Source organism: Trichomonas vaginalis, chromosome II (assembly GCF_026262505.1).
Source record: "Trichomonas vaginalis G3 chromosome II, whole genome shotgun sequence".
NCBI classification, from domain to species: Eukaryota; Parabasalia; order Trichomonadida; family Trichomonadidae; genus Trichomonas; species Trichomonas vaginalis.
In genome coordinates, this window is record NC_067204.1 from 17,425,043 (window position 1) to 17,442,286 (window position 17,244).

Below are 17,244 nucleotides of genomic sequence, written 5' to 3' on the forward strand. Positions count from 1 at the left end.
TTTTTTTTTGAATAATTAACCTTATGTTCTTTTATAATTCATTAGCATAAATCATTATGAGATTTATTGGCCCAAATTTCCCAGAAAAATTCATTAATTTTTGAATTTTCATACGATTTATTGAATATTTTTTAGTTAAATGTGGGACAATAGATCTCATTCACGAGAATATGCTTTTCTCATTAAAATCTCATCAATATACTGCTCATGAATTGGAGAATTTTTCAATTAACAAAAATTTGATTGTATTGATATGCAAAATTGCAAATTTACCTCAAATACGTGATGATATGTATAAATTTTATGCTAGTAATTATAGGATGATAAAATATTTCAATGAATCAATTATCTTTTCAGATGAGCTAATTAAAAAGTTATAGGATTGATTAACTATTAAAAACATTTATAATTCTATTTATTTTGATTCTTAAAAACAAATTTCCAGAGTTCTGTAATTTGTTCTGGAGTTAAATCCGATAATTCTACTGATTGGTTAGAAGAAGGTTTCTCTACTTTCATTATATTAGCTACTTCTGCTGAGTTTTCTGGAGTAATAATTTCATTAAGTTTATCTGCTAATAATAAGAGACCAGGCTCTTCAAAAGCTTTTCCAACTTTTGTAAAATCTGTTAATTCTTCTGTATTTTGTTCACTAGTGAGTTTTTCGCGTAAAATCATTAAATATTGAGCGTAATAATAGGCTACGTTTGATTGTCTTTCAAAACGATTTTTGTATTCTTTTTCAAGTTCTTTTTTGAGGTGTTTTGCAATTCCAACAAGCAATGGTCCGTTTCTTTGAGAATAATATGAAATACAGTTGTCATAAATTAAAGAAAAGTCGGCCAAAAACTCTTTGGGGGACTGATACTTTCCTCTGCTAAGATTATCCTTTACTGTTTGAATGCACATCGGCGTTTTAACAATAGATCTGTAATCTTCGTCGAATTTTGGATCTTGAAATTCGACTGGTAGGTTGAATGATTCTGTCAAAGGGCACTTTCTGCATACCTCAATTAAATTATAGCATTTATCAACCCACCTTGATTTACTCGAACTCATGACTTTTTTTAGTTGTCACCTTTTTTGCAAAGATGCTTGGAAAAATATACACAAACATATATAATAAATCGCAATGAAAATTAGAAATTTCAATTTCATAAAAGTGACATTTTTAGTTGAAAAAAATATGAGTAAAGACATTCCAAAACAGACTAAATGCGATGTTTCAACAGATCTCATAAATAGAGTAGCTTCAATTGAATGCAGACATGAAGCATTAAATGAAGATATTGATACACCTTACGACCATTATATGCAATTCAACCAAAAAATTGAAGAAATATTTAAACCAGATGATGTTGCCCGTATTTGTCAGCAATATAACGTGAAGAAACCAATGAACAATTCTATTCCACTTAATATTATTGTTATTTCTGCTTTCAGACAACTTCAAAGTGCAATTGAATCCCAAAATAAGTAATATAAAGATCCATCTTGTTATATAAAATTACTTTATATGCTTAACTTCATCTATATGATTTTTTTTCATACTTTCATTGAACTGAATTAAAAATTGATAGCCAAATCTGCATCATCTCAGAGGGTATTTTACAAGTAGTTGCTTGGTCTGAAAAGTAATATAAAAAATATTTCGATTTTTTAAAAAAGAATTTAATTAATTCGTAATGAAGATTTTATTTCAACCAACATGACTTATGTTGTTTAAATGTTCATCTTCCTTCTGCGCCAGTGGCGTGTAAGTGGGTTGCGGATATGGCGAACACCAGTCATCTGGCGGATGAATTGTGGCATTGGGCGGTTAACCTTCATAGCCTTGCAAAGAATGCGCTTTGTTCTAAGGGTCTTATGAGCAGCCATTAGCGCCGAATCAAAAAGGAGAGGCCAAAACCGTCCGACGATTATTTTTTTGTTTCGGCTGATTTAGAAATAACCTGCCTTTATTCAAATATATATGAAATTTGGGCGTCATAGAGTATAAATATTTCAAATTATTATAAATTTTCCTTAGATCACAAATTTCTTCAAATTTGAAATGTATTAAAAGAAGCTATGGTTCAACGGTGTTGATATAGTGGAATAATTATATCTAAACTTAGTTGATTCCTTTGATTTTCTGTTCATAGATATCTCTTCTTCTTTGATATTTAAGTCAACTCTCACATCATATTAGTATTAATATAATAATGATTCAATTAGCATTTTTTAGTATGAACAACAGATAAAACATCTGCATTAATTCATATTTAAAAAATCATTACAAACATGTTTTTATTATTACAGAAGGATGATCACTTAAGGGAATATTATTTCATAAATCTCGTAATGAAGCTATTACGCAAGTTTGTAACAGTTTCTTGAGAAACATTTGGAATAATATGTTCTAAATCCATAGTCTTAGCAACATAGTCAGTAACAGCTACAGTAAACAACCCACAATCATAAGTATTATCCTGCTGAGGAGATTTCGGAGCAAAAAATTTATAATATTTGACACCATAGTCATCAGCCAATTGCTTACACACAGATTTTGCTAGTTTGGTTGTTGAGCCACCAATTGAATCGTAATGATAAAACTTATTTTCTTGATTAGGAGAGTATTCGGTATCCCAAATTATTAAACTCCAATGGGATCCATGATCTGCGCCAAGCCCTCCATTGTTTAATGGAAGAAATACATACTTGGCAGTAAAAACTTTAAAATTATTTATAATATCATCAATGAATGGTTTTTCAAGCATTCTAAGAAGTTGTAGTGTATTTGGTGGATAAAACATTATATTTTTCTTGCCATCTTCTGTCTCTTTTAGATTTTCAAGTTCAATTTTCCTTCCTGCTAAATGAATTAGAGTGTCATTAATCCATTGGCAGTTTTTAATCAGGTCTGCATCTGTTTGAGTGATAAGAAGGTTTTCGAATGAGTAAATATATTTTGAATTAGACATAAATGTCACTTTTGTATAATAATTTATTAAAATCGGTATTGGTTCGTAATTGTGTCCAAAACTTTATTGTTTTAATTTCAAAACTTGGAAATTTCTTGGATTGGAAATTTATTCATCATAAATCTGGCAATTAGTGGGGCAAATCCAATTATTTTCGCTAGAGATATTAAATTCATTAATTTTGATCAGAATAAATCTCTACATAGACTGTACGTTTAATTAGTAAATCATGCGTCCAAGAGATTCTCAAGGTTCTAAAAACAAGGAACAAACTCAATCAAGACTTGAGAAGCTCCACCAAGAAGCTGCTGCAGCTCTTGCAGAAAAACGTCAAGCTATTCAAGAATTAAATGACCAAATTGATGAAGCAGAAAAGAAATGCGCTCAACTTAAAGCCGAATTGCAATCTAAAATGGTTGAAATGCAAGAATCAGAATCAGAAAGCTCCGATGAAATGATGGAGGAAGAAGAAGATCTCCCAGAATTTGCAGAAGCTAAACAGAGACATGCTGCTGAAATTGAAAAAATTAAATCAGAGCAGGATGAAGAACTCAAATCATTACAGATAGAATTCACACGAAAACTTAAAGCCGCAGAAGAATGGAATGCGCAACATATTGAAACGCTCAAAATGGATAAGCAAGCTAAAATAGACGAACTAAAGTCACAATTAGAAATGTTAAAAGCCCAACAAAGCGAGGTTTTGTATACTCAAACTCAAGCTCGTAATAAGTTCTATCAAGAGTCAAGAGCCATATCTGCAGAGAATGAACAGAAGATCCAGAGTCTTGAAAACCAACTTTCAGAATTACAAGCACTATCTCGACAAGAATTAAGAGATGTACGTCTTAAAATTGATGAATGCTTAGCGACAGTTGAACTTCGTCAGCAGGAGCATCAATCTGAAATTGCTCGCTACGAAAAAGAGATAGCCGATCGAAATGAAAAATATCAAAATCACATTGCTGCATTTTCAGAACAGTTAAAGAATGAAAAGGCTAGAGTCGATCAAGAAGCTATCGTAGCAGAGACAAAAATCCAATCCCTCGAAAAAGTTCTTGCCCAAATGGAAAAACAACATCAAAAACAAATTGATGCGACCCAACAAGATATTGAACGACTTAAAGTTTCAATTAATTCGGCAAAAGCACGTGGCGATCAGTCAATTGAAGTATCAAGAACATCCGCCACACAAGTTCAATCGATTTCTAGAGAACTTAAACAACTACAAGAAGAAATCGATCTTGTTGACAAAGAAATTGGAGAATTGCAATCAGAAAATGATCAACTCAAAGCTGAACTTTCCCGCCTTTCGAAGCCTAAGTCTGATTCAAAAAAGATGTAATAATGTATCATTTTAATACTTGTGTTTTATTCATAAATCTTGTGTTTAATCTTATAATTTGCATAGATTGTTTTAAATAGTAAATTTGGCTCCTCGGATAGAAACGCATTCTTCACATTTAATTTTAAATGTAACAGAAACACATTAGATTATCTCTTATTTCATATTGTAACCTAATGCATTTCATTTCAAGGTGCCAAACAAGTACGAATTTACTCTATTTTTTCGTTTATTTTTTAATTGATTGATGATTACAAGATATTTTGATATCACATGGTCATAAATGAAACACATTGAAAAATATGACTACAAATGATGCAGTATTATGAGCTATTTCTCAATGTTCGTTTTTTGAATAGATATCTGAACTATCGGAAAGGAAATATTCTTGAAGGAATATCAAATAAAGCATTTGTTATTATATCATTAACATGATCAATTAAAAATGAAAGAAGAAATCTCCCAAGCGAATATATCGATCTTCATATTGAATTTATCATGATGTGAAAATAACATTAAGTTTTTACAATTTTAGAATGTTCAGTCGAATGGAGATATCACACATTTACACTTGACTGTAAAGGTATTGTTTTGTTGAAATATAATATAAATTATCATTACCTTCTTCTATGGATAGCAAATTTAATATGAAAGGAATCTGTGATTTTATTTTCATGGCCGAAATAAGCAAATTTAAAATCGTTTGGACAGAGTTCTGTTGAATGAAGATAAAGCTCAAGTGAAATTCTTCTGTTTGATATAATAGTCACTTGCTTTTTGGATTGATATAATAATTCTGAAGTATCGATATATGAACTAGACACTGTAATCGAATTATTTGAACCATAAATTCCGAACAAATATTGTCCATTTTGTTTGTTATTAGCAATGAAACATTTTTCTAAAGTAGTGTTAGACTCTTGGCAATATATCATTCCCGTTAAAACATCAGCTTCAGAAACAGTATTATTTATGAAAACAATGCTTTTGTAATTTGCTGATTTGAACCGTGTTAAACAAATATGGGAGTCACCATAATTTTCAGATATAATAGAATATGTTATAGAAGATGAATATCCATTTCCCATTCCTATCATAAAAGCTGTATTGTATTGGCAGACGTTTCTTGATATGTTATTTTGTAAAAATGAAATATTTCCATATGACAAAGAGACTGTACTATATTCATTTTGAACTTCTCGATTACTATATGTAATCGATGAATAATGAAGTTCATTGACTTTTCCATGTATTTCTGGATTTGACATTTCTTCACGAGAAATAAAGCAAAATTTTCATTCAGTTCCTTGAGATCCAAAACTGCAAACTTTACGAATGGAACTTTGGCCTTCCATGATGAAAATAGATCCACCTTTATCACTACTAAAAGAGTTTTCAAAGATGCTTGTAGAAATTAGGGATTTAATCCCAGATGATTTAAGTCTTATAAGGGTCCACTGTAAGGCCAAATAAGGCCTATCGTCGTCCCAAAAATATTGCTCGAGATGGTGTTTTACTAAGGCCCAAAACTTAAAAAAACACAAAAAAATTAACTTTACTCTTTTGAGATCCTTATCAGATATGCATCAATTTGATGCAGTATCGCAGTTCAAATCTGATTTTTTAATGTAGATGTACTCTAACATCCTTTAAAAAATGCAAAATGATATTAATTAAGCTTTTCATTTCTGTATCATACACGAAACAAAATCGTTCATTATACTAAAATTTATCAAAGTTTGATTAATGAAAAAATAATATCTAAATTTTTACATTGAGTCGGCTATTGATATGGTTAATATTAAATCTTGTAAAAATTGGCATTATCCAGAATAATACCCACTAAAATACACAATTTTTTTTAAAAAAATTTGGTAAAAAAGGGAGTTGGCGTCCTAAGGCGTCCTAGTGTAAATTTCTCAAGATTGTGATATTTACATCACATTTTTGAGAGGTTTATGGGCGTCCTAAGGGAAAATTGAATAGCTAGGGCGTCCCGAATTTTCATTCTAAGATTTAAATATATTATATACTTAAGTATAATACAAGCAATATAAAAATTAAATTTTTATTATGTTAACTTATAAGAAATTTTTTTGAATTATCGTTGATTTATTGTAATCTTTCCAGGCTATACTTTTGAAATCAACTTTACCTGTCATACGCATTAATGTAGTAGATGTCCAGGTGTAGCTATTATATCCCAGCAACATTGGTATTTTATCATTGTAAGATATCAAAATGAAGCGTTTTTTCAGATATAATTTTTCGTAAATTTTTCAAAAATAAGATGGTAAAAAAGCCTCGACTTGCTCGAAAAATAACAATTTTTTTACTTGTAAAAATAACCCTTTTACAGCATGGGCAGCTATTCAATCACTATTTCTTTTTCTAAAAGTATATTTTTCAAAAAAATTAAGATCAAATTCGACAATTTCTTGATGAAAGCAAAAATATTACACATACTTCTAGATGCATGGGATAAAATATGCAATTATTCAATCAATTCGCATGATTTGAAAAAAAAAAATCTAAATTTGATAAAAATGTAGAAATTTTTTATTTTTAACTTGAGATTCGATTTTTTTGATCCAATTTGTGAATTTTTTTTGATCGGAATTTCAATTAATTTGTTGATCAAAAATGACCTCACAATGTTTGATCATAAGTGAAGTCATCTTCATGGGTATTTAGAAATTCCAAGAGAAATTGCTTATTTCTCGCAGATGTAATATCTGAGAAAATCGAATTTAAATATTCATAGAAACCCAAATCATTCTCCGGTTCGAATAATTCATCTGTTGCTTTTTCTGTTTTTTCTATGAATTTTAATAATTTGATTAATAAATCTTCATCAGGAAGAATTATTGCTGCATTTGTGATAAAATTCCATATTGAGGTAATATGGCAATAATTACATTTATAAATGTAATTTATCCAAATTTTTTTGGCAAATTCGCATAATAGCATTAATATTTGAAGCTGAGATTAAACCTGTGATTACTTCTGTAACTTTTGGAAAATCAGCAATTTAATATCTCTTTATATTGAATTGAGAAATAAAAAAAATCAAATGGATTCATTTCTTCAATTTCAAGGAGATTGTAAAAATTGATAGAAGTGTTATTGCAACAAATTGTATTTGCAGCAAAAAATATCATTTGCTCGATTCCATTTTTGGAATAAATTTGCTGGAACAATGTTAAATTAAAACAGTTGCTTAATTTTTCTTCATTGTTTTCATAAAAAAGTAACAAGTTTGCAACTGAAATTTCAAAATTTTGATAATTGCCAGTTATTTCAGTAAATATATATATTTGCTTTTCTTCATCTAAAAATGGCAAATATTGATTTGCAATATTAACTAAAGTTTGGGATAAATTGTTCCAGTTTGATTTTACAATTTGTGAGCACATTATGTAATATGTAAATTTATCCGCTTTGTAGGAATTTAAAATTGTTTGTTGTTCTGTTTCAGTTAAATTACTGAATTTTTCAAGATTAATATTGTGATAAAAAATAGAATCCTTGAAACATTCTGATATCTTTTCAATGTTTAAAACGGATGCTAAAAAATGTAAAAGAACTTCATCAGTCACTGTGATTTTTTTGAAAAATTTATCCCAATTCAAGCATCCAATTGATCTTTCTGTCATTGTACTTATGCATTGATAAAGTTGATTTAATGAATCCGAAGAATAATCATTATGCTTGACTAGTTGAGTTAGTTGATACAGACTGTCGTCAGCCATTTTAAAAAAATGAATAAAATTGTATAGTAAATTATATTTGTGAAATTTGTGACGCTACATTCAATCTAAGACCAATATCTCAAAGAATTACTCATTTAAGTATTACTTTTCATTGTTTTTTAAAAAATATCTTTGCTTATTTGTTCACTTTTTTGACATTTATTATATGCTTTTTATCATATTTCCGATGATATGAATATATATTCTATATAAGAATGACGCTACATTCAATCTAAGACCAATATCTCAAAGAATTCCTCATTTAAGTATTACTTTTCATTGTTTTTTAAAAAATATCTTTGCTTATTTGTTCACTTTTTTGACATTTATTATATGCTTTTTATCATATTTCCGATGATATGAATATATATTCTATATAAGAATGACGCTACATTCAATCTAAGACCAATATCTCAAAGAATTCCTCATTTAAGTATTACTTTTCATTTTTTTTAAAAAATATCTTTGCTTATTTGTTCACTTTTTTGACATTTATTATATGCTTTTTATCATATTTCCGATGATATGAATATATATTCTATATAAGAATGACGCTACATTCAATCTAAGACCAATATCTCAAAGAATTCCTCATTTAAGTATTACTTTTCATTGTTTTTTAAAAAATATCTTTGCTTATTTGTTCACTTTTTTGACATTTATTATATGCTTTTTATCATATTTCCGATGATATGAATATATATTCTATATAAGAATGACGCTACATTCAATCTAAGACCAATATCTCAAAGAATTCCTCATTTAAGTATTACTTTTCATTTTTGATTCAATTTTCGAACGGTTTTCGTAAATTTTGCATCATTTCATTTTTTAATGGGAAAATCATCTATATTTAATCAAAAAAGAGCAAACTTTACAGACGAAAATAAAATATTTATCAGGGAACAATCTGATAAATACCAAAAATCAACATCGAGAGATGAAAAAACGAATATAATCAAACAAGTTCTTCAATATTTTAATATTAAATACGCCGAAAATGAATCTAAAGCTGTCAGAAGATATTTTAGTTATATTGCAGTTAAAAATATTCCCGCAGTTACTGGAAAATATCCTGATACAATTGTTCGCAAAGATATGCTTTATTCGCATGATCATACAAATATTATTAATTCAAATAATATTGAACGTTACTACCGTTGCATCGATCATTCTTGTCAAGCACGTTATTTAGTTAAAATTGAGAACAGTTCAGTTTCCGAAGATTTACAAAAGGAACATATACCCGAATGCAGACAATTTAAAAAGTTACAAAATGAAAAAAATGATCTTCATAAATCAATGACTCTGACAGAAATATACAATAAGGCAATGGCAAAATTTTCTGAAGACAACGGCACTTTTCAGCAGATTAAAAAATTTATGACAGAACTTGCTGTTGGTACTGATGAAAACCCATTAATTAAAGATTCATTGGTCAGGGAAGTTTATAATAAGTCCAGAAAATTTTCTGTTGGAGAAAAAATTACAGACGATGAAATTGCTAATTTTTGTTTAATAAATGGCGAGCAGTTTTTCATTGGCCATGATTTTCAAGCAAATTGTGAGACGATGTTTTTTGGTTTTGAGAAGGCAATTCAATTTGCAAAAGAAGCCACAGATTTATTTTGCGATGGAACTTTTAAAATTACACCAAAACATTTTCAAAAAGGACAGATGCTAACAATTATGATTTGTGAACCTTCAACAAATCAATATCTACCACTTTTATTTATATTCATGAAAAACCGCACATTTGAATCTTATAAGAAGGCATTTGAATATATTTTTACTGTCAAGGGTATTCAATTTTCAAAGCTAATTCAAATTCATTGTGATTTTGAAAAGGGAATGATAGAGGCACTTCAACAAATTTTCCCTAAAGTCCGTATAATTGGATGCCTATTTCATTTCAAACAAGCTTTACACAGGAAACTTGTAGCACTTTATACAAAAAATTTCAATACTTTACAAAATTCTTTATTTAAGCTATATTCTATTACTCCATTCATGTCTCATGAAGAATTTGTACTTACAATGCATATAATTAATCAAAATAAAGTTGATTCGATCAAAGATTATATTGATTATTTCAACAAAGTTTGGTTGCCGCACTACAATTTAATATCTCAATATAATAATGCAACTGCAATATTCACTAATGATTGCCTCGAGAGTATGCATTCAGAATTTTCTTCGTTAAAACATCCAAACATTTATGAAGCTATTAAGAAGATATCTCAAATCCAATTAGATAAATATAACGCCATCAAAAATAACCAGAAGATCGAGCGCCATATAAAAACCGTTATCACTGATAGCTACAAAAATTATATTCTTGACTGCTTTCAAAAAGAACTTGAGAAAACAATTTTTTCTATCAAACAATACAACGTAAGTGATCTTTCTTTGGCTCAGAACGAGATTTCTCCATATGGTTCCATAGAATCGAGTTCATTGTTCGAAAATATTCCAGTTCATGATGCAGATATACTCAAATCGATCGATCTAACAGATAAAGATACAATGATCACTAAGTTTATTAATGAAAAAAGAGAAAAAATTATGGCATTATTTAATGAAACATTAAATCATCCAGATTTTAATTCATCCACTCCAATTCAAACTAATTTTGAGCAAGCCGATACAAATCAAGGTTCAGATGCTCCAATTCGCTCCGAAAATTCAAATATTGCAGACTCTACAGATTTAGAACCAGAAAATCAAAACCATCCTTCTACAAATCAAATGTCTAGTAATCTAGAACATAAGCTGGACCTTCTTGATCATATTGAAAAACAATTATCGAAAATGCGCTCGTTATTGGGAATTCTTCCTACTACAAATGCTATTGTTGGGCCGTCAAAACAAGTTTCAGTTAATAGCAAGCAAAATTCTGAAAAAAATAAGAAAAAATCTTCCATAACAACAAAATCAAACAATAAAAAACAAAATTCATCCGACAATCCTCCTAAACGTAAAGCTCCTATTTCGGAAAGGATTCTCAGCGATAATAACTTATATTTTCAAGTTCATCGAAAGAGATCGAAAAGCAAACGTTCCACATCTACAGAGAAAAAGAATTGATATATGAAGTCTAATTCCTTTTATAACTACTATATTTTTATTCTTATGACTAAAAAATAATATATTATTTAACAATTTTCATTTTTTTCTTTTAACAATTTCGTTTTATTTCCATTTATTGTTAAATGATTTTTAGCATACACCTTTCTTTGTTCATCTTCTAAATACAATTTATTTTTTCTTAGATATAATTCTATTCATTCAATTCGATCGTCATTTTTCAGTACATGATCGTAATTTTCAATTATTGATCGCGATTTTACTTCAGAATTTGTTCGCAATATTGCTTATCAAAATTATATCTCTATTCTCTCATTTCTGTTTAGTCAATATCATTACACTCCTATTGTCTAATAACATGCTATTAATTTTCTTAAAATTAAAAAAAATATCAACTTTTAAAAACAGAAACTTAACATCCTTAGGTCAATGGATTTTGATGTGAAATACATTTAATCTGTTTTTCTTTTTTTATTTTAAATAATTGAATATTTATAGTTGTTATGGGTCTTACATCATGTAAAACGAATTTTCTTAAAGTAAATTTACTTTTTCTTCAATCTTTCTTACATATTTATTAAAAAAAATTATCCAAAAAAAGATGTTTTAGAATGAAAAAAAATAGAAAAATCAAAAAAAAAAAAAAAAAAAAAAAAAAAAAAGGTAGTGGGGCTTCCAGGCACTTCGTGCCCTCTAGCCCCGAAGATGTTTAGTATAAATGAAGTTTTTATTCGGAAAATTGTTAGTCTTCTGGTGTGAATTCGGAGGACTCTTCTTCTTCCTCCATTGCTTCTGGGAAGAAGCCTTCTTCTGGGTCGAAAACATTATATAATGTGTCGCTTTTCACAAATTATATATGTTTTCATGTTTTGTCACTTTTCTGTCACTTTTCGGGTAAAAAAATTTTTATTATTATATATAAATGAATTTTACAAAACCTCCGTTACCGTTCTTTGGAAATAAGAGTAAATGTAAAGATATTATATTGAGAGAACTTAAGAAACTACCGAATGGTCTAACATTTGTAGATTTGTTCGGTGGAAGTTTCTATATATCCCATTTGTGCCATACAATATTCCCAGACTCAAAGATTATATGCAATGACTTCGACAACTATATGAACCGTCTCAAACATATTCCAGACACAAACAATATATTGAAAGAGTTAAAAGAAAAGATACCTATAGGTAAGATGGAACGTATACCATTAGATAAGAAAAATATTGTGAGAGAGGTTTTGAAAAAAGCAGAATATATAGACTGGGATAGTATATCTGCTAGACTATTATATAGTGGTTCTATAAGAGTTCATGACATTGAAACACTTATGTCAAAAGTTTTATATCTTAACTATACAAATGTTTTCAAAGAGGACATAGAAAAATATATTGAGGGTATAGAGTTTGTGAGATGTTATTGGACAGAGTTGTATGAAAAATATAAAGACAAGGAAAATGTTTTCTTTATAGTGGACCCGCCGTTTTATAACACATGGGATTTTCAATACCAAGTAGACTGGACTTTGAGAGACTCTTTAGAAACTTTAGACGTTTTACATAACCATCCATGCTTTTACTTTACATCCGATAAAAGTGGTTTGGAAACCGTTATGAGATGGTTAGAGGACATACATGACTATGAGTTTAGATATGACAAGATAGAATATGAGAGAGGTCCTATAAACCGGAGAAAGTGTCATAACAAAGAAATTTTATTAGTAAGTAAATGTGGTTTGAAATCGGACTACTTGTTTTAGGTTTTTTCCATTGTGTCATTTATTTCTTTGACGTGGCAGAAAAGTACAGAGAATATGAAGATGAACCAATGCCTGCAAATGTTCAGTATATGTACTCGTAAGAGATATTTTTATCTAATATTAAATGGACGCACAGAACTTAGCGAATGCACAGCAACCTGGACAACCAAACCCAGAGAATATTCCAAATGAAGTTAGAATACAAACTGCAATGGCAAACTATGGTCAAGTGCCAACAGATGTACAAATGCAAACTGCCATGTCAAATGACGCTGCGTTAGGTTTGCCACCATGGTATGCAAATATGAGATGGAAAGAGTTTTATACAAACCCTGAAGTGGGATATAAACAACTTTATGCAGATGACGCGAACACAGGAGTTGACCCAGAATATGTTTTCTACCAGAGGAGAAACAGAATGTATGAGCTCCAGTTAAAGAATGCTATGGAACTCAACAGGAAACGCAAAAGACTAGGCGGACATTAGATTTTTACATATAGTAAAATGGGTTTCTTCAGTAGTATTGGAAACTTCTTCAGAAGAGTTGGAAGAGGTATATGGAATGGAATAAAAACCGTAGGAAGAGGAATTTGGAACGGAGTCAAAAATATTGGTAAAAGAGTAGGTCAGTTTGTTGGTATTATACCTAAAGACCCTGAACCAGAAGAGCAAGCTCCTGTTATACAACAGCCTGAACCTGCACCACAGTCTAGTTGGCAACCAAATCCAACACCTCAACCGTATTAAAAAATTATATTTTTACCGTTCGATAGTAGTTGTATATGAAACTAAGTTCTAAGTAAAACGCATGGTATAATGGAATTATTCTTTTTCTTCCATCTGTAGTAAACCATACTTGAAAGTCTGAAATACTTCCACTTGGTGGTTCGTATAACTTTGTAGGTTTTTCGTAAAAGTCATTCATCAGACATAAGAAAGAGTTTTGCGCACCAGAAAATGAAGCATGAACAATAATAGCATCTGGGTCGAAAACATTTTCATATGTTCCATTAGGGTTTTCGACTTCATAAAAGTCTGGGTGTACTGGATATGCTGCAGGCTGATTTAACATCCTCATAAATCTATACCATGCCAAGTTGTTATATTTTGTAGAAATATAAACGTTTTCTCCAAGGTCTTCTATTTTATTGATTTTAACAGTTGCATTTTTCCTGTCATAAATAATATCGAGATGGTACTCTCCCTCGTCAATGTTATACTGGTTTGCATATTCGATATAGATGTCGTTTATTTTTTCTTGAAAAGCTTGAAGAGTTGTTTCTAAGTTTACAAGCAAACTAACTTGTAAAAGTTTTCCCTGTTCAAATTTCTCATACATACGTTTTTCTTTGTTATAGTATCTAACTTCCAAAACCGACCGTAAATGGGAAACCATGTATGGCTTCTGAAATGAACTTCATTCTACGAAAGCCAATAGCTTTTGTGACAGATGGGTCTCTTAGCCATCTTAATGGGTAGTCAAAACGATAGCCTTCATGCTTTACGGTCTCTGTCTCAAACTTTTGACCGACATTAGTAAAAAGTTCATCTAATGGTTTAGTTGTAGCAACTCTTGAATTTTCTTTTTCTATTGAAAGCATATTTTTATCTAGAATAAAAATGTCAAATGAAACAGCGTCTATGAGAGAAATACAACACAACCGACAACTCATTATGCAAGCTCTAAATAAGAACACAACAAACTTTTCAAACTATTCTAAGATATCTGAGTCATTGAAAGAAGGAAACTTAAAACTGACATTAAACCCAATGACAGATGAGTTTCTGTTTCAAGACAATAAGAACCATACTGTCTGTATAAATCCAACAAAAGGAACTTTAAACGAGAAACCTATAAATGAACTTCTTTTGAAAGCAGATGTTGACAACAAAGCTGACAAAGAATATGTAGACGATGCAATAGCAAAAGAAGAAGAAAGAGCTAACAATGCTTATGCAACAAAAGAACATACTCATCCTGAACTAGCAGACAAAACATATGTTGACAATAAAATGTCAAGTGAAGTGACGAGAGCTGAAAACGAATATTCTAAAAAGACTCATACACATACAATTGCAAATATTACAAACCTACAAGAAACCTTAAACAGGAAAAGTGACGTTGGACATACACATACCATTGCAAATATTACAAACTTACAAGAAACCTTAAACAGTAAAAGTGCCGTTGGACATACACATTCTATATCTGAAATAACAGACTTACAAGAAACCTTAAACAGGAAAAGTGCCGTTGGACATACACATACCATTGCAAATATTACAAACTTACAAGAAACCTTAAACAGTAAAAGTGCCGTTGGACATACACATACATCTTCTGAAATAACAGACTTAAACGTTAGCCTTGAAAAGAAAGCAGATAAAACATATGTCAATGAAATATACCAAAGTTTGATAGGAACAACAAAAAATATTGAAACTATTGTTGGTGACTTTTCTGTCAATGAAGAAAATAAATATTTTAGATGGCAGTTTGTACATTCCTTAAAAAATGGTATACGGTATAAACTCATTCCGAAAAAATAACAATGAAATGTATGTAAGCTATATAAAGAATAATGGTACACAAGTTAAAGTTCCATTAGACAACAACTGCTACTTAAACTTATATGGAGACGAACAAAAGAAATATTTCCGAGTTTATGAAATGGCAGATATGACATTGCCTGACCCAGCTCCAGCACCATATTATTATGACTATGTAGATGACGAAGGAACACTACATGCAGATGAACAAAAGCAAACATTATATTTAGATTATTATAGATATAAAAGATATAATGCAATAGAAAAACGAGAATAGTATACTATATATAGATGACAGAAATAAATATTATAGTCAAGATTTTACCTACCCTGAAAACATAAGATTATATTATAAAAAATATCTTACACAAACCAGAAGAAACCTGAAATAGTTGCACTATATTTAAGTTCAAAAGAGACAATCCTATAATGTCTCATATGTTTGATTTAATGAACCCAGTAGGTTCTATTTATACATCTATGGAAGCAAGAGGTCCTCAAGTAATGTTTGGTGTTGGTGCATGGGAACAAATAGTCGACAGGTTTTTGTATTGTGCAAACTCTTCAAAGGAAACAGGTGGTTCGAAGAAAATAAAGAAGCAAACCTTCCACCGCACACTCATACAGGAACTACAAAACTTTTCGGCGACCATAGCCACTCATTAAGAGACCACCCATTATACAACTCAGAATATTATGCTGGCAATGACTTTTATCTCCAGATTATAACCATTCAGCAAAAAAGACTTTTCGACCAACTGAACCAGGAGAAATCATGTCCATACTTTCACAACAAATCCAACAGGCTTGGGTAAAGACTACATCCACCTTACATGACAGTTTACGCATGGTATAGAATTGCTTAGTCGTCATTTTCAACTTCTTTAGCATATTCGTCAGGAGTTGTCTTATATTTTTAGGAACTGTTTTGAAAGTATACCACCTTGAACTTTGACAAGTTTGAAACGAGGTCTGACAATAGTAGTTTTATCTTCTGCTTGCAGTGTGTACATTTGCCATGTTTGCCTAAAAACTTCATAATATTCTCTTGTATACTTTCTTCTATTTTTACGAACACGAATGTGAGTACGCTGTAGGTTCCCATTGTTGTCATAGTCAATAGTATTTTCATATGGGTCGCGTTTAGGTATTTCTATTTTTTACTTTGTCGCCTTCTTAAGTTTGAAGCCCGGCATTCTTTTCTTGTTTGTCTCTTTTGACTAAATTATTAAATATATAGTCTTTCTCTAAGTCAGGGTTGTTTTTCATTTCTTCGGGGGAGTGGTTTCCCAAACCTTTTTGTTTACGGCTATTGTAAATATTTAAAACTTGTCTCATCTTTGCCATGGAGAAGTGTCTATACTTGTCGTCATATGACATTTCATTTGCTTCACCACCTTGGTTGGTTTAAGTCTCTTAACATTTTTATACAACCGCAATGACACCAAGAGCAGAATGGTTTTGGTCGACAATGAAAATATTGGTTTACATTTTTTGAACGCAATAGTTTTTTACATCATCTGATTTGAAAGAAACTTTCACAGTCAGATGTCAGTTTGTTGGATGGTATTTGTCAACGAATATTGTCAAAGCTGCTAAGATATCTAAATAGCTTTGGACTGTAATGGTATGGCTTCACAGTATCTTGTGTTTGACCGACAAATATTAGCCAGTATGGTGGTCCATCTTCTCTATACCTCGGAATGTTTCCAAGATATCCATAAACCAAGCATTTGGTGTTGAACTAAAGATTTTTATCATGAGTGCTTTTTTGTTTGCCTTAGAAACAT

The 17,244-nt window shown here is 30.2% G+C and overlaps 9 protein-coding genes and 1 pseudogene across 10 annotated transcripts, besides 2 other annotated features; 6 read left to right on the forward strand and 4 right to left on the reverse strand.

Moving 5' to 3' along the window:
* Positions 1-54: 54 nt before the first annotated feature.
* TVAGG3_0561410 (bromodomain family) lies at positions 55-1,067 on the reverse strand (the record flags this gene model as incomplete). The annotated part of the gene is made up of 1 exon (XM_001579920.1): positions 412-1,059. One exon carries the CDS (start codon positions 1,057-1,059, stop codon positions 412-414), a length of 648 nt encoding a protein of 215 aa, XP_001579970.1.
* Positions 1,068-1,179: 112 nt separating this feature from the next.
* Positions 1,180-1,522, forward strand: TVAGG3_0561420 (uncharacterized protein; the record flags this gene model as incomplete). The annotated part of the gene is made up of 1 exon (XM_001579919.1): positions 1,187-1,480. The coding sequence occupies one exon, from the start codon at positions 1,187-1,189 to the stop codon at positions 1,478-1,480; it is 294 nt and encodes a 97-aa protein (XP_001579969.1).
* A 137-nt stretch (positions 1,523-1,659) lies between these two features.
* TVAGG3_0561430 (ribosomal protein L39e domain-containing protein) lies at positions 1,660-1,893 on the reverse strand (the record flags this gene model as incomplete). Its single annotated transcript, XM_001579918.2, has 1 exon — positions 1,723-1,878. The coding sequence occupies one exon, from the start codon at positions 1,876-1,878 to the stop codon at positions 1,723-1,725; it is 156 nt and encodes a 51-aa protein (XP_001579968.1).
* Positions 1,894-2,234: 341 nt separating this feature from the next.
* On the reverse strand, positions 2,235-2,963 carry TVAGG3_0561440 (protease family; the record flags this gene model as incomplete). Its single annotated transcript, XM_001579917.1, has 1 exon — positions 2,325-2,963. One exon carries the CDS (start codon positions 2,961-2,963, stop codon positions 2,325-2,327), a length of 639 nt encoding a protein of 212 aa, XP_001579967.1.
* A 197-nt stretch (positions 2,964-3,160) lies between these two features.
* TVAGG3_0561450 (uncharacterized protein) lies at positions 3,161-4,315 on the forward strand (the record flags this gene model as incomplete). Its single annotated transcript, XM_001579916.1, has 1 exon — positions 3,193-4,308. The coding sequence occupies one exon, from the start codon at positions 3,193-3,195 to the stop codon at positions 4,306-4,308; it is 1,116 nt and encodes a 371-aa protein (XP_001579966.1).
* Positions 4,316-6,181: 1,866 nt separating this feature from the next.
* Positions 6,182-11,779: a mobile genetic element.
* TVAGG3_0561470 (MULE transposase domain-containing protein) lies at positions 9,444-11,147 on the forward strand (the record flags this gene model as incomplete). Its single annotated transcript, XM_051238497.1, has 1 exon — positions 9,444-11,147. One exon carries the CDS (start codon positions 9,444-9,446, stop codon positions 11,145-11,147), a length of 1,704 nt encoding a protein of 567 aa, XP_051096321.1.
* Positions 11,780-17,244: part of a mobile genetic element that runs on past the window's edge.
* Positions 13,028-13,390, forward strand: TVAGG3_0561490 (uncharacterized protein; the record flags this gene model as incomplete). The annotated part of the gene is made up of 1 exon (XM_001579913.1): positions 13,028-13,390. One exon carries the CDS (start codon positions 13,028-13,030, stop codon positions 13,388-13,390), a length of 363 nt encoding a protein of 120 aa, XP_001579963.1.
* TVAGG3_0561500 (serine threonine-protein phosphatase family) lies at positions 13,409-13,651 on the forward strand (the record flags this gene model as incomplete). Its single annotated transcript, XM_051238498.1, has 1 exon — positions 13,409-13,651. The coding sequence occupies one exon, from the start codon at positions 13,409-13,411 to the stop codon at positions 13,649-13,651; it is 243 nt and encodes an 80-aa protein (XP_051096322.1).
* On the reverse strand, positions 13,656-14,222 carry TVAGG3_0561510 (uncharacterized protein; the record flags this gene model as incomplete). The annotated part of the gene is made up of 1 exon (XM_051238499.1): positions 13,656-14,222. A coding segment is annotated over one exon (567 nt), but the record flags the coding sequence as incomplete, so codon positions are not given.
* TVAGG3_0561520 lies at positions 14,579-15,621 on the forward strand (annotated as a pseudogene). The gene has a single exon. A coding segment is annotated over exon 1 (1,043 nt).